The sequence below is a fragment of the Equus quagga genome, unplaced genomic scaffold, assembly GCF_021613505.1.
Source record: "Equus quagga isolate Etosha38 unplaced genomic scaffold, UCLA_HA_Equagga_1.0 146_RagTag, whole genome shotgun sequence".
In the NCBI taxonomy this organism is placed as follows: domain Eukaryota; kingdom Metazoa; phylum Chordata; class Mammalia; order Perissodactyla; family Equidae; genus Equus; species Equus quagga.
Window position 1 is genome coordinate 4997190 of NW_025796728.1, and position 13558 is coordinate 5010747.

Consider the following 13558-nt stretch of genomic DNA (forward strand, 5'->3'; position numbering starts at 1 on the left):
TCCCTTCTTTCCATGTCTTCTGCAACACCTGTTATTTCCTGTCTTGTTAATCATAGTCATTCTGATGAGGGCGAGGTGATATCTCATTGGAGTTTTGATTTGCATTTCCCTGATAGTGAAGATGGACATCTTTTCAGGTGCCTGCTGTCCATCTGTATATCTTCTTTGGGGAAATGTCTGTTCAGACCTTTTGCCCATTTTTTAATTGGGTTGTTAGTTTTGTTGTTGTTGAGATGTATGTGTTTTTTTAATATGTTTTGGATATTAACCCCTTTACAGATATATGGTTTGCAAATATCTTCTACCAATTGTTAGGTTGTCTTTTCATTTTGTTGATGGTACCCTTTGCTGTGCAGAAGCTTTTTACTTTAATGTAGTCCCACTGTTTATTTTTTCTCTTGTTTCTCTTGCTCAGTCAACATGGTACTTGAAAATACGTTGCTAAGACTGATGTCGAAGAGCATACTGCTTATGTTTTCTTCTAGAAGTTTCATGGTTTCAAGTTTTACATTAAAGTCTTTAATCCACGTTGAGTTAACTTTTGTGCATGGTGTAAGATAAGGGTCTACTTTCATTCTTTCACATGTGACTGTCCAGTTTTCCCAGCACTATTTATTGAAGAGACTTTCCATTCTACGTTGTATGTTCTTGGCTCCTTTGTCAAAAATTAGCTGTCCATAGGTGTATGTGTTCATTTCTGGGCTCTCGATTCTGTTTGATTGATCTGTGTGTCGATGTTTGTGCCATGCTACTTTGGTTACTATGGCTTTATAGTATATTTTGAAATCAGGGAGTGTGATACCTCCAGCTCTGTTCCTTTTTCTCAGGATTCCTTTGGCTAATCAGGGTCTTCTGTTGTTCCATATAAATTTTAGGATTCTTTCTTCTATTTTTGTGAAAAATGTTATTGGAACTTTGATAAGGATTGCATTGAATCTGTGGATTGCTTTAGGAAATATGGACATTTTACCTATATTAATTCTTCCAATCCAAGAGCACAGAATATCTTCCCATTTCTTTGTGACTTCAATTGCTTTCAAAAATGTTTTATAGTTTTCAGTGTACAGAACTTTCAATTCTTTGGTTAAGTTTATTCCTAGGTATTTTATTCTTTTTGTTGCAATTGTAAATGGGATTGTATTCTTAATTTCTCTTTCTGCTACTTCATGGTTAGTGTATAGAAACACAACTGACGTTGATTTTGTATCCTGCAAATTTACCATATTCAATTATTATTTCTAAATATTTTGGTGGATTCTTTAGATTTTACTATATATAAAATCATGTCATCTGCAAATAGTGACAGTTTCACTTTTTTCCAATTTGGATCTCATTTCCTTCTTTTTCTTGCCTGTTTGCTCTGGCTAGGACTTCAATACTATGTTAAATAAGAGTGGTGACAGTGGGCATCCTTGTCTGGTTCCTGTTCTTAGAGGGATAGTTTTCAGTTTTTCTTTGTTGAGAATGATATTAGCTGTGGATTTGTCATATATGGCCTTTATTATGTTAAAATATTTTCCTTCTATACCCACTTTATTTAGAGTTTTATCATAAATGGATGCTGTGTCTTGTCAAATGCTCTCTCTACATCTATTGAGACCATCATGAAATTTTTATTCTTCATTTTGTTGATGGGGTGTATCACGTTGATTGATTTTCAGATGTTGCACCAACTTTGTATATCTGGCATAAATCCCACTTGATTTATTGTATTGTTGTGTTCGATTTGCTAGTATTTTCTTGAGGATTTTTGCATTGATGTTCACCAGTGATATTGGTCTGTAATTTTCTTTTCATGTGTTGTCCTTGTCTTGTTTTGGTATCAGGATACTATTGGCTTTGTCAAATCAGTTAGGAAGCCTCCCTTCCTCTTCAATTTTTTAGAAGAGTTTGAGAAGGATAGGTATTAAGTCTTTGAATGTTTGGTAGAATTCACCAGGAAAGCCATCTGGTCCTGGACTTTTATTTTTGGGGAGGTTTTTGATTACTGTTTTGATCTCCTTACTGGTGATTGGTCTATTCAAATTCTCTACTTCTTCTTGATTCAGTTTTGAAAGGTTGTACGATTTGAGAATTTATCCATTTCTTCTCAATTACCCAATTTGTTGGTGTAAAGCTTTTCATAGTACTCTCTTATAATCTTTTGTATTTCTGAGGTGTCTATTCTATTTTTTCCTCTTTAATTTCTGATTTTGTTTATTTGAGCCTTCTCTCTTTTTTTCTTGGTGAGTCTACCTAAAGTTTTGTAAATTTTCTTGTTTTGTCAAAGAACCAGCTTTTTTTCATTGGGGTTTTTTCTATTTTTTTTTTTAGTCTCTATTTTGTTTATTTCTGCTCTGATTTTTATTATTTCTTTCCTTCTTTTTTTTTTTTTTTTTGAGGAAGATTAGCCCTGAGCTAACTACTGCCAATCCTCCTCTTTTTGCTGAGGAAGACTGACCATGAGCTAACATCCATGCCCATCTTCCTCTATTTTGTACGTTGGACGCTTACCACAGCATGGCTTTTGCCAAGCAGTGCGATGTCCACACCCAGGAACCAAACCTGTGAACCCGAGGCCGCCGAGAAGCGGAACGGTACACTTAAATGCTGTGCCACCAGGCCGGCCCCTCCTTCCTTCTTCTGATTTTGGCTTTGTTTGTTCTTCTTTTCCCATTTCCTTTATGTGCACTGTTAGATTCTTTATTTTCTTGTTTGTTCAGGTAGGCCTGTATTGCTATAAACTTCCCTCTTAGAACCACTTTTGTTGTATCCCATAGATTCTGGCATGTTGTATTTTCATCTTCATTTGTCTCCAGGTATTTTTTGATTTCTCCTTTGATTTCTTCATTATCCCAATCATTGTTCAGTAGCATTTTGTTTAATCTCCACCTATTCATGGCTTTTCTGATTTTCTCCCTGTAGTTGAATTTTAGTTTTATACTGTTGTGGTCAGAAAAGATGTTTGGTATTATTTCAATCTTCTTAAGTTTATGGAGGCTTGTTTTGTGGCCTAATATGTGATCTATCCTGGAGAATGTTCCATGTTCATTATTCATAGTATGAATCAACAAAAGTGGTAATGAGTCATTATCAAAGAACAATCACAAATTTCCATTGTTTTCCTCTTGACTATACCTTTTGAAGCATATAATCACTAACCGTAGTTTCAAAATTAATCTGAAATACTTTAGTTCACTTTCAGGTTTATTCTTCCTTGTGTTTTGGGGTTGAAGTTTAAAGAATTGGATGAAACATCAACAGCCCAAAGCTATAAAATGGGGCACAAAATAACTAAAAAAATATTCATAGTTTGCAAATATATATTTGTCAACTTATCTCTTGAATATCTTCTTTATCAGTAGCAATGTTCTACACTGAACTCACTGATGGGACTCTTCTTCTGTCCCATCCCAGATCAACTTGATCTATGTCCATCTTGAAATACTTAAGTGTGGCTCTTGTCCTAATGCCAGAGTTAATATTTCCCTAACATGTGTATGTATTTGTCTTATAAGTGGCTAAGGAAATGTTGATATCAGGAAACCAGGATAGATCACTCATATCTAAAACTTTCTACACTGTAAATGTGAAAAAGTATGTCTATCTGTAAAAATATCCTCTGAAATTATTTGCTTGTTGGCGTAGACAGTGTTCAGCCCTTAGTATCATGCAATAAGAGTGTATGCTCAGTGTTTGTTGATTTATCAGATGAATTGAAAAAATCTAATTAAATAAGACTGGTTCATTGCACTTAATTGCTTATAACTGGCAATAAATATACTTACAAATGGACTAATGAACTTATTGTCTTGTTATTAATTGGCTTTTATAAAAACCATTCTGTAAAAATAGCTATAGTTAGCCTAAGTATATGATATTTATTGGCTGCAATATATAGTTAGTCAAAAATAAATGGCAAAGGGCTAAAGCCACTCATTTCAGACGACAACAGCCTAAGTTAAATTACAAAACTTTCCATAAATCATATGATCTAATTTTATTTAAGGAATCTCATTGTTGGCTATCAGATTGAGTCACATTTTCATGTACTGTATGAGTCTAGAACCTATAGTTTGGCATACTAAAACTATTTCTAGCAAATCTCATTTATTTTTCTAGCTAAGATAATTTGTACACCATGTAATAAAAACTTTGCTTGAGGAAAAACAAACTATGTAAATGTTATTAATGTTTCCTTAAGTGTGGTATTTTTATCGCAAAGAGTAAATATAAATATTGTTTTGAAATTATGTAGGCATTGTTTTTCAAAATGCCTCAAGTTTTCTAGCTTACTAGCCCTGGGGGCTCTGCCAGACTGGAGGTGCTAAGATGGGGAGACTTGGGACCAGATAGAGACTCAGACAGGCAGACTGGGCTGTGTGTTCCAGAAGCAGATGCATCCTGCCGGGCCAAGCATAGCGTCTGAATTGTAAAAGTGATAAATACTATGCCAGAAAGGGAAGTCAGGTAAAGTTTAGAAAGGAAAACTGAGTAAACATTACTAAAAACATGCTATTTTAGTAGAGAAACTTTTTATCTACAAGGTGGCTTTTCTGCTTTATCTCATTTGCATTATCTCTATATAAATCTCCATAAGAGATATGCCAGATTTTCTTCATGGAATGTTTTTCACCTTCTTGTCTGCTTTGTAACCCTATACACACATTGCTCAGTAAGTATTTGCTGAATCAATAAATGAACCCTTTATGTCTCCTTTGGTGAGGGAGAGGGAATAAAAGAAACTGTGTGAAAATGTTTTTTATAGCAAACAAAAAGCATATGTCTATAACTTATCATTGTTATGGTGAATCTCATTATAGGAAGCCAGAAATACATGGCAAAAGTTGAAAGCCTAAATCATCATCAAATATGGCACTATTGTGAAGATTCATTAAACATATCATTTGATAAACATTTAAAAGGTTGGACCTGTGCTACACATTTTGATAAAATATAAAAACATTATATATACCATTTAAAAATAACTGGGAAATTATAGTTAAGAATAACTAAGAAATTGTAAATTTAAAGAATAACTGAAAAAACACAAATGATTATGTACAAAACACAATAGATGCAGTGTATAGTGACGTCTATATAATATACTCTGAGAATTAGATGAAAATACACCTTACACTGGAGTCAGTATAAACAACCTAAAGGAATATTGTTAACGAGGGAAGAAGGAGGCGTGAACAAATATTTATTAACCTCCTCATAAGAATCAGACCTGGAGGAGATGCTCTACATGCATTATGTTCTTTAATCATCATAACTATGCTTCAAGTTCCAGTGTGTTCTGGAATTGGCTTATAGAGTCTCAAAATAGCCCCTTATTATATATTGTCCCAACTCTGCATTCAATGACTTTACAGTCGTATCTTTAAATCAGCCATTGTGGGAGTAATGACAGCATGGAAATCAGCAAAAGCTGCAAGGCAGGGCTTTTTTTCCTCTCTTTCCGAGAACAAGGTTGTTTACCAGCATACGACTGATATGCCTGAAGTAGGACTACATAATATTTAGGCTCTAAAATCTATCCAATCCGCAAATTCTACAACTATTGTGGAGCAAATTATCTAGTCATTTTTTATTGAATTAACTTTCTTAATTATAATGGATGATTTACATAATTTTAACAATTTTAGGTTATACACTGGAATGTTTTTAATTGAAAATGTATTGATTTATAAGCTGAAAAAGGTTTTGTGTTTTTATAATGGGCTATATTTCTTGATTTTATAATGAGGAATGTTTTATGATTGAAGCAGTAAAATATTATTAGTTATACAGATTTGTTTAAAACTAAGATCTATTTAACACAACCTCTGATCAGATCTTTGACCATGCTTTGTGTTGGTATTTTGCAGTGAGGCCTACAGTAATTGAAACTGATGTTTATGTAAACAGCATTGGACCAGTTGATCCTATAAATATGGTGAGTAGTAAATATTAAAAATACTTATCTTGCATAAAGTTCTAGAGTCTACACCTCAGTAGTAAAATGAGTTTATGAGTAATTTCTGATAGCTAATTCTGAATGAGGTTAGGGTAACATGTGCAGTTACTATGTGATGGGTGTTAGGATTGGAGCTAAAATATCCCCATATCTAAGAATGTGTAGCCTGTTACTGCAATGTGCTACGTGTGGTAGGAACTATGCTAGGGCATAAAAAATTATCACCAGATCCATCAAGGGTGGATCCCTGAAGGAATCTAGAAGGAGATAACCAGAAGGCCTGAAGGAAAAGTAGTCAGTCAGAGAAGAAAAGAGACTTACTGGCAGAGGAAGGAGTATGCATAGAGTCACAGACAGTGAAACAGCTTGATAAGATCAAGAAAACTTCCAGCAATTTGAAGACGCTGGAACATAAAGTACAAGGTAAGGAATTGAGGCTGAAAGGATGTTCAAGGGTATTATTAAGAATGGTCTTGTGAGCCATAATAGGAAACTTATGTATGAATTGTATCCCTTTGGATAAGAGAAATGATTGGAATCTTTTCTTTAGGGGAGTGTCATAGGCAGATTTATAGTTTTAATAAATCACTCTTACAATAGTATAGCAGATGGATGTAAGGATCCGAGTCCAAGATTAGAGAGACCAGTTATGAGGTTGTTACATTAGTCTGGGCAAGAGATGTTGAAGGCCTTACCTAGTGCAGTAGCAATTGAACAGAAGAAGATAACAGCATGTTTAGGAAATATTAAATAGGTGAATTTTCCAAAATTTAATGATTCATTGGTTGTGCACAGTCTGACTCTGAGGTATACACATAAGGAGACTTTGTAGATGGTAGAGTCATTATTTGAGATAGGGAATATAGCCACACATGCCTCAAATGCTAATGGCACATTCAGGAGGAGCAGTCCAGAAATGATTTGGATTTTAAGTCTGCTGTTCAGGGGTGAAGTTAGGACTGGATATAGATGCAAATTGAGAAGAAAAGAGGAACAAGCAGTATATAATATAGCTTAAAACTTCAAGAATACATGAAATGATCCAAGGGGAGATGCATATTAAGAAGAGCACAGATCTGAGGACCAGATGATATAATGAGACCAATGTATAAAATATATAGGTGGGAGAAAGAGAAGAGCAGAAAAGGGGCATACTCAGAAAAGTCAGAAGGGTAAGAGAAGAACCAGGAGAAGATGACGTTATATAACCTGAGAAATTAAAGAGGATGAATAAGGAGGAACTAATCATCAATTTTCAAGGCACATGAGAATCCAATGAGAAATGGATTAAATTGGGCTCACTGGTGTTGCAATTAGGTGGTACTGGTTATCTCTGTTGTATGAAATTCAATGAAAGGTGAAGGTAGGAATGAAATAACAGATGAATTGTATGTCCCTCTAGCATCCTCAAAATTAGTCTCATGTCCAGCTTCTTGTCACAGAGCTCTGAAGACATACATGAGTTCTACAGGGATAGACATGCAGTCATGCGCTGGTTTCAAGGTGATGGCGAGTAAGTGGGAATGCAGGTTAATGTTATGAACTACTATTTTGAGAAAATTGACTTAGAACACTATGAGATAAGAGTATCGTGGTAGAGAAGGGAGAGAGTGAGAGACAGTATAAGAGAAATATAGAAGGGAGAGAGAATATGAGAAAATGTCAAGGCAAGGTCATTTAGGATGGAAAATGATAAAGTGTGGTATTCATGATTTATCTTTTATACAACGAATAAATAATGTTTTATTACTATTTGGAGGACATAATTAACACCTCCAAGATAACCAATATACATTATTAAAATAGGTTAAAAATGTTCTATCCCAAGCCCTAATAATCCCATTTCTGTGAGTCGAACTACTAGGTCCCATTCAATGGGCTCAATAATGTATTTCCATCTTCTTTGATTTTGTCATTTGTATTAGTCTTTCAGGCTGCCAGAACAGAGTACTGGAGACTGGATGGCTCAAACAACAAAAATTTATTTCTCTGAAGGCTAGAAGTCCAAATCAAGGTGTCAGCAAATTTGGTTTCTTCTTAGGCCTCTCTCCTCAGCTTGCAAATGGCTGCTTTCTCATTGTGTCCCCACATGGTCTTTCCTCTGTGCACATGCACCCCTGGTGCTCTTTGTGCATCCAAATTTTCTCTTCTTATAAGGACATCAGTCAGATTGGCTTAGGGCCCATCCTAATGGCCTCATTTTAGCTTAATCACTTCTTTAAAGGCCCCATCTCCAAATAGAGTCACCTTCTGTATTAGGGGTTAGGGCTTCAATATATGAATTTTAGGTGGACACAATTCAGCCTGTAACACCATCCAAAGATAATTCTCTAACACTTTGATGATTTTTTCCCTCACTTTATTTATTCATTATTACAACAATCAAATTGTCTCTTTATTATAGGTCTTAACTGACCTGCATAACCGTTATGTGCTTAACAATTGCCTGCTTATTCCTATTAGTATTATAGTCATGCTTAGTTTTTCTCTTACTCAATATAATGTTCACTTGAATGTCATTAACTTTCACAGCTACCTACCCTGACTAATGTACTGACAGCATTTTGGCCACACCATAAGGGACATCTCTGTCACCTTAATACAAATGAATATGAACTGGCTGTGGATAAGTTTAATTTGAGAGTCTGCAATTAAGAGTGAACTCTCAGGAGAAAGTTAGGACTGGAGCAAATATTTGTCAGGAATTAACTAAACCTCTGAGAAATGGGAAAAACACTTGTAAAGTAAAGAGAGAAGAAAAGAGGAACTAATTATCAGACCTTAGGGAACACATACATTTAAGGAACTGAAAGATGAAGCTGAGATAGTATAAGACAGCAAAGTTGGCAAGAAAATGAAGATAAAGCAGTGGCAAAGAAAGCAACAGAAAAGAAAGTTTCAAAGAATTGTTTGGTATTACTTCTACCCCAAACAAATTCCTATCAAACCTCTTGATTTTTGTAAAGGTAAAACATTCTATAGACCTGTGTGTATTGATTTAACGTTATGCAAATATGGGAGTTCCTAAAGTAGGGCATTACTAAAATGTTAATTTTCTCTTTGGGAGAATCTTACAATGTTCATGCTAATTAACCAGTGCTTAGAGAAGATAAGCCTGTTTGAGCATATGGAAGTCTACGTTTTCTTGAACTGTATATTTTTTGTTTGGAGCGTTTGTTTTCAATTTTAATGAATTCATGAAAGAAAAAAGTGTGGTCGTTAAAATAAAGACAAGTAGGTTTCAAGGCTGAATTAGTATTCCAGAAATGCTTTGACAAGAATGGCTACCGAGAGGCTTCTGTGATGATCTTCCTGTATAAAACTTTCATGGTATTAAAGATTTAGTTTTCCCAGTGGGGCAAGTTACACACTTGTAACCTTAGACAGTGATCGTTTTTAAAAAAGCTAATTAAATGAAATTGCTGTTAAAACTGGTGATACTAAAACACACATAAGGAAAAAAACTATGAATACTTCACAGTGTTATTAAAAGAGAAGCACTGTCATACTAGGGATTAATAAGGAGCAGTTTACATAGAAGACTGTTTTAGCTAAACAATGCAGGGAAATTAGAATTCAGTTTTCGTAAAATGAACAAAATTGCTTTGAATGTGAACGTAATCAAGCAAGCAGACTTGAGTGTAATTAAACAAGCAAGAGGGTAGGTTTTATTCTCTCTTAACTACTCATGGAATTTAAGTTACTAGTAAGGAACAAAATTAATGTATTGGTTTAACAATTTTGTTTTTTTAAATTAGCCAAAATTGGATTTGGTGAAAAACGGTTGTTTCTTTTTAAGGTTGGCTACATAAAATAGTATCTCTGTAGATTACTGATAAAACCTAAAACAGTATCATTCTACAATAGGATATGTTTTTCTTTCTTCTTTTTTTCAGGTTAGATTAATGGCTTTAATCTCGGTGTCACTAACAAAAGATAGGATATTCAATAATTGCATGTTAAATGAATGAATAAATTAGTCAATAAATAGTTTCCATTTTAAGAATTTAAATTCAAAATGACACACTAATGAAGATTGAAAAAAAATAGTAACTTGGAGAGAGGCTGTTCAGCTATGTATGTATGCTCTAAAACTATCTAAATATAAATAGAACAAAAAATATAGAATCAGAACTGAAGGCAGCAAGATGTTCATAGAGGTTATTAGGCTAGAATTAAAGTATTTTTTAACCTCTTAATTTTTCAGGTTTTGGGAAGATTATCTATTTTTCCTCTTTTGAGTAAATATCTCGTGATAATAAAACAGTAGCAGTTTACCCTCTGACTAACAAGTGCAATATTCAAGTGTTAGAGTGATTCTCTGAGTCAAATCAAAATCACTGAGAGCTCCAGGGAAGCCAAGATATTATGGGTATCTAACAGGAGCTAAAGCACAACATAGTGAGTGCAAAAGCAGTTATAATTTAAAATTTGGACGTGGGTTTACTTATAGAGACTGGTAGACCATTATGTAGTCCAGTATTAAGAGATTAAGAGTCCAGTATGGGCACATTGAAAGTGTAGGACCAGAGAGAAAAACAACTAATGAAAGCTAGTCAAGAATAAGACCCCAGTTCAGGTGTGTAGAGCTCACTTTACAACCTTCTAACTGCCAAAGTGGCACATTCCACTGTCCTAGAATATGGCGCTGAAGCTGGATACATTCTTCTTGTGGCTGGTGAAATTGCACTTGGTCTTGGTAATGGAGACAGGGCTGAGGAACAAGGACGCCACTTATGAGGAGAGCAACATAGAAAGGAGCCAAGGCACCAGCTGGGCTCTACTCCAAAGCAGCTACATGCTGGAGATGACTACAATGGGTGAGCAGTACACAAACAGAGTTAAGGAAACTTGGCAAAAGACAGAATGCTTTTTTTTCTGGCCAGTATAGAAATATTTAACAATTATGCCCCTTTCCAGGCTCCTTTTACCAGAAAAGGAAAATCCAACTGTTCCTATAAAAGAAAACAAAAAAAGAAATTCCTTAAACAAAAGTATAGGTAGGACTACGAAAGTCATAAAAGTTATTTATTCTTGAATAAATAAGCTATTGTCTCAGTAATCATGTTTTGTTCCACTCGTTTAAGTGGAATGGCCAAGTTTCATATGTGTGAGGGTAATACTTAATCTGTTTGAAAATGGTAAGAACTGACTTTTAAATTTTTTTTGCTTTATCTTGTTTCGTCAGACTCGTTTTTGATAATAAGCTTCCCAGACACATAACCTGTGTTTAATCATTCTAAATATATTGAAAAAGTGGATGCTCGTAGAGAAATATTGCTCCATGAATTTCTTTCACTGTAAGGAGCATATTTTATTTAGCATAGTTCATACAGTTGGTGCTAATCTTCATAGGTTTTTCTCTCTCTTTCTCTTTTTCTCTGCCTTTCTCCCTCTCTCTCTCTCTCTCACTTTTTCTCTTTTATTCCTCTCCTTCCCTCTCTTTTTTGATCCTGCTGCTTCTAGATTTAAGGAAATATAGCGTTAAGGAGAGCTTCTACATATCAGATAAACCCCGTTTATTCCTTTTTACTGTATTAGCAGGAACAGTTACTCCTTACCAGCTACATTACGTTGAGGAATTATGAAACAGTGAAAGCATGGAAACAAGATATTTTTCTCCTGTCTAGCTAATTGACCTGCATATGCTAATGGAGGGGAAGAGAAAGGGTTTTAGTCTTGGATGTGATGAATTAAAATACTTGAAGAAATGCATTTATATTTAAAAAGTTTAAGTTTATGTCCTTGGTTTGTACAATATTTTAAAGCTTATTACTATAGTTTTAAATTTTTTCCTTTTGAGTATTACGTTAACTTTTTTTTACCACTAGGTACTCTAAAATCTATTTCCTTTCACTGGCTTTATTTTAAAACGGTATAAAATTTAGGTATGTTTTGATTCAACACTAACAGAGATAAAATGAAAAATTATAAATGAGTGAGTGTTATTTTCATCTCTATGCTTCTTTCATCCAGTATGCTCATTTGCCCCATAAATAGGACATTAAAGCTTTTAGAGCTAAGAAATTAAGTTAACCTATGAATCTCCAAAATTTATCAAAATCATGTTATTATTTCTTGAGGCACACAAATGCATTTTTATTTATTTAGTGGTTTTTTTGGTCTTATATGTATTTATTACCTATATTGTGATGGTGCATTGCCTACTAAGTTAGAAAAGATATGGCCTCCTTTCTTCAGAGAAATATAAAACCTAGTGGGAAGGATAGCTAAAAAATGCAAATTAGATTGGTACAGAAGGGCAAGTTCCAGGAAAAATGCTGTGCATAAACCCATACATATTTTAAGTTGAAAATAGTGACCCTATGATATTTTTAAAAAATATTTCATAAAAATAGTTTTCTTCTTTATTGTGAAAGAAATACATATTCAATATGGGAAAATTAGAAATTCAATGTAGGCAAAACAAAAAAATTGAAATATTATAGATTATCATTATCCAATGGTCACCATTGCTTTTACCATTTTAATAACTTTATGTGTATAGTTTTCCCAAATGCTATAATGTTACACATATTCTATTATAAAACTGTGTCTTTCCTCTGATTATATCATGGCTATTATTGCACTTTATCTTTTGAAAAATATCATTAAATGTTGTGTAATATTTAGGGGATGTATCTGTACCACATGTACTTAATAATTCATTATTTTAACATTTGGGATGTTTCCAATTTGTTGTAATTAAGACTAATGTCATCAAAATCCTTTTGGCCACCCATAATTATTTCCTTAGGATATGGGTACAAACACCTCTGATACCTCCCATACCTCTTGGTCAGACTTTGGAGGTGTCTATTTAGAATTCTTTTCTAATGATATGCCTCAAGATAGAGAGTCCCAGTTAGCTACAATCTTGAGTCCTTTATGGATTAGTAGATGTAGAATGTCGCAGAATGGGCCTTTCTTGCTTGACAAAAGGAGAGCCTAGATTGTGTCAGCTCATGACTTTCAAACGTGTGATTAAAAGCTGGTTTTAGCCTTGCTTCTACCTAGCTGCTCCACGCCACTATTTCATTCGTCAGATGTTATGGTTGATTCAAACCTACATCATAATTTCTCATTTTCTACTTCTTTGATTAAAATTGAATTATTTGGATTATATAGTACTTACCAAGGGCTTTCAATTCTGAACTCAAAGTTATTAGGCAATCATTTTGATTTTTTTATTTCTTAATATAAAATTGATTTATAGGAGGATATTGACAAGTATTAATGCTTTGCTAATAATGTAAAAACACAGCAAAACAATAAATATCTAAGGAAAAGCAATTTAGCACATACGGTGGTACTTTAACACAGCCTAACATAACTTCAGAGGGTTAATATTTCACCATTTTAGAAGATTACATTGTAAAATAGTGTAGAGGTAGATATATTAGCTGAATGTTAAAAGCCAAATTTTCCTTAAATACACATACACACACACACATATGCACACAGTCTCATATAGTGTTTAATACATAGAGCTTGTATTTAGAGAGATGGCACCCTACGTTGTTCAGTTTGAGGAATATTGGACAAATCCTCCCATCTGTAGATGTTAACTCCCAAACTTGTTCAAATGCCCTAAAATTCTGCATTGCTCCAGGACAA

General features: G+C 34.0%; 1 protein-coding gene across 1 annotated transcript in view; it reads left to right on the forward strand.

Annotated features, from left to right (window-relative positions):
- The window catches only part of LOC124232981 (gamma-aminobutyric acid receptor subunit gamma-1), a 68446-nt gene that overhangs the window by 23650 nt on the left and 31238 nt on the right, over nucleotides 1–13558 (forward strand). The window contains exon 3 of the mRNA XM_046649963.1: nucleotides 5853–5920. Coding sequence (XP_046505919.1) covers nucleotides 5853–5920 — 68 coding nt within the window. The remainder of the gene's footprint in view (nucleotides 1–5852; nucleotides 5921–13558) is intronic.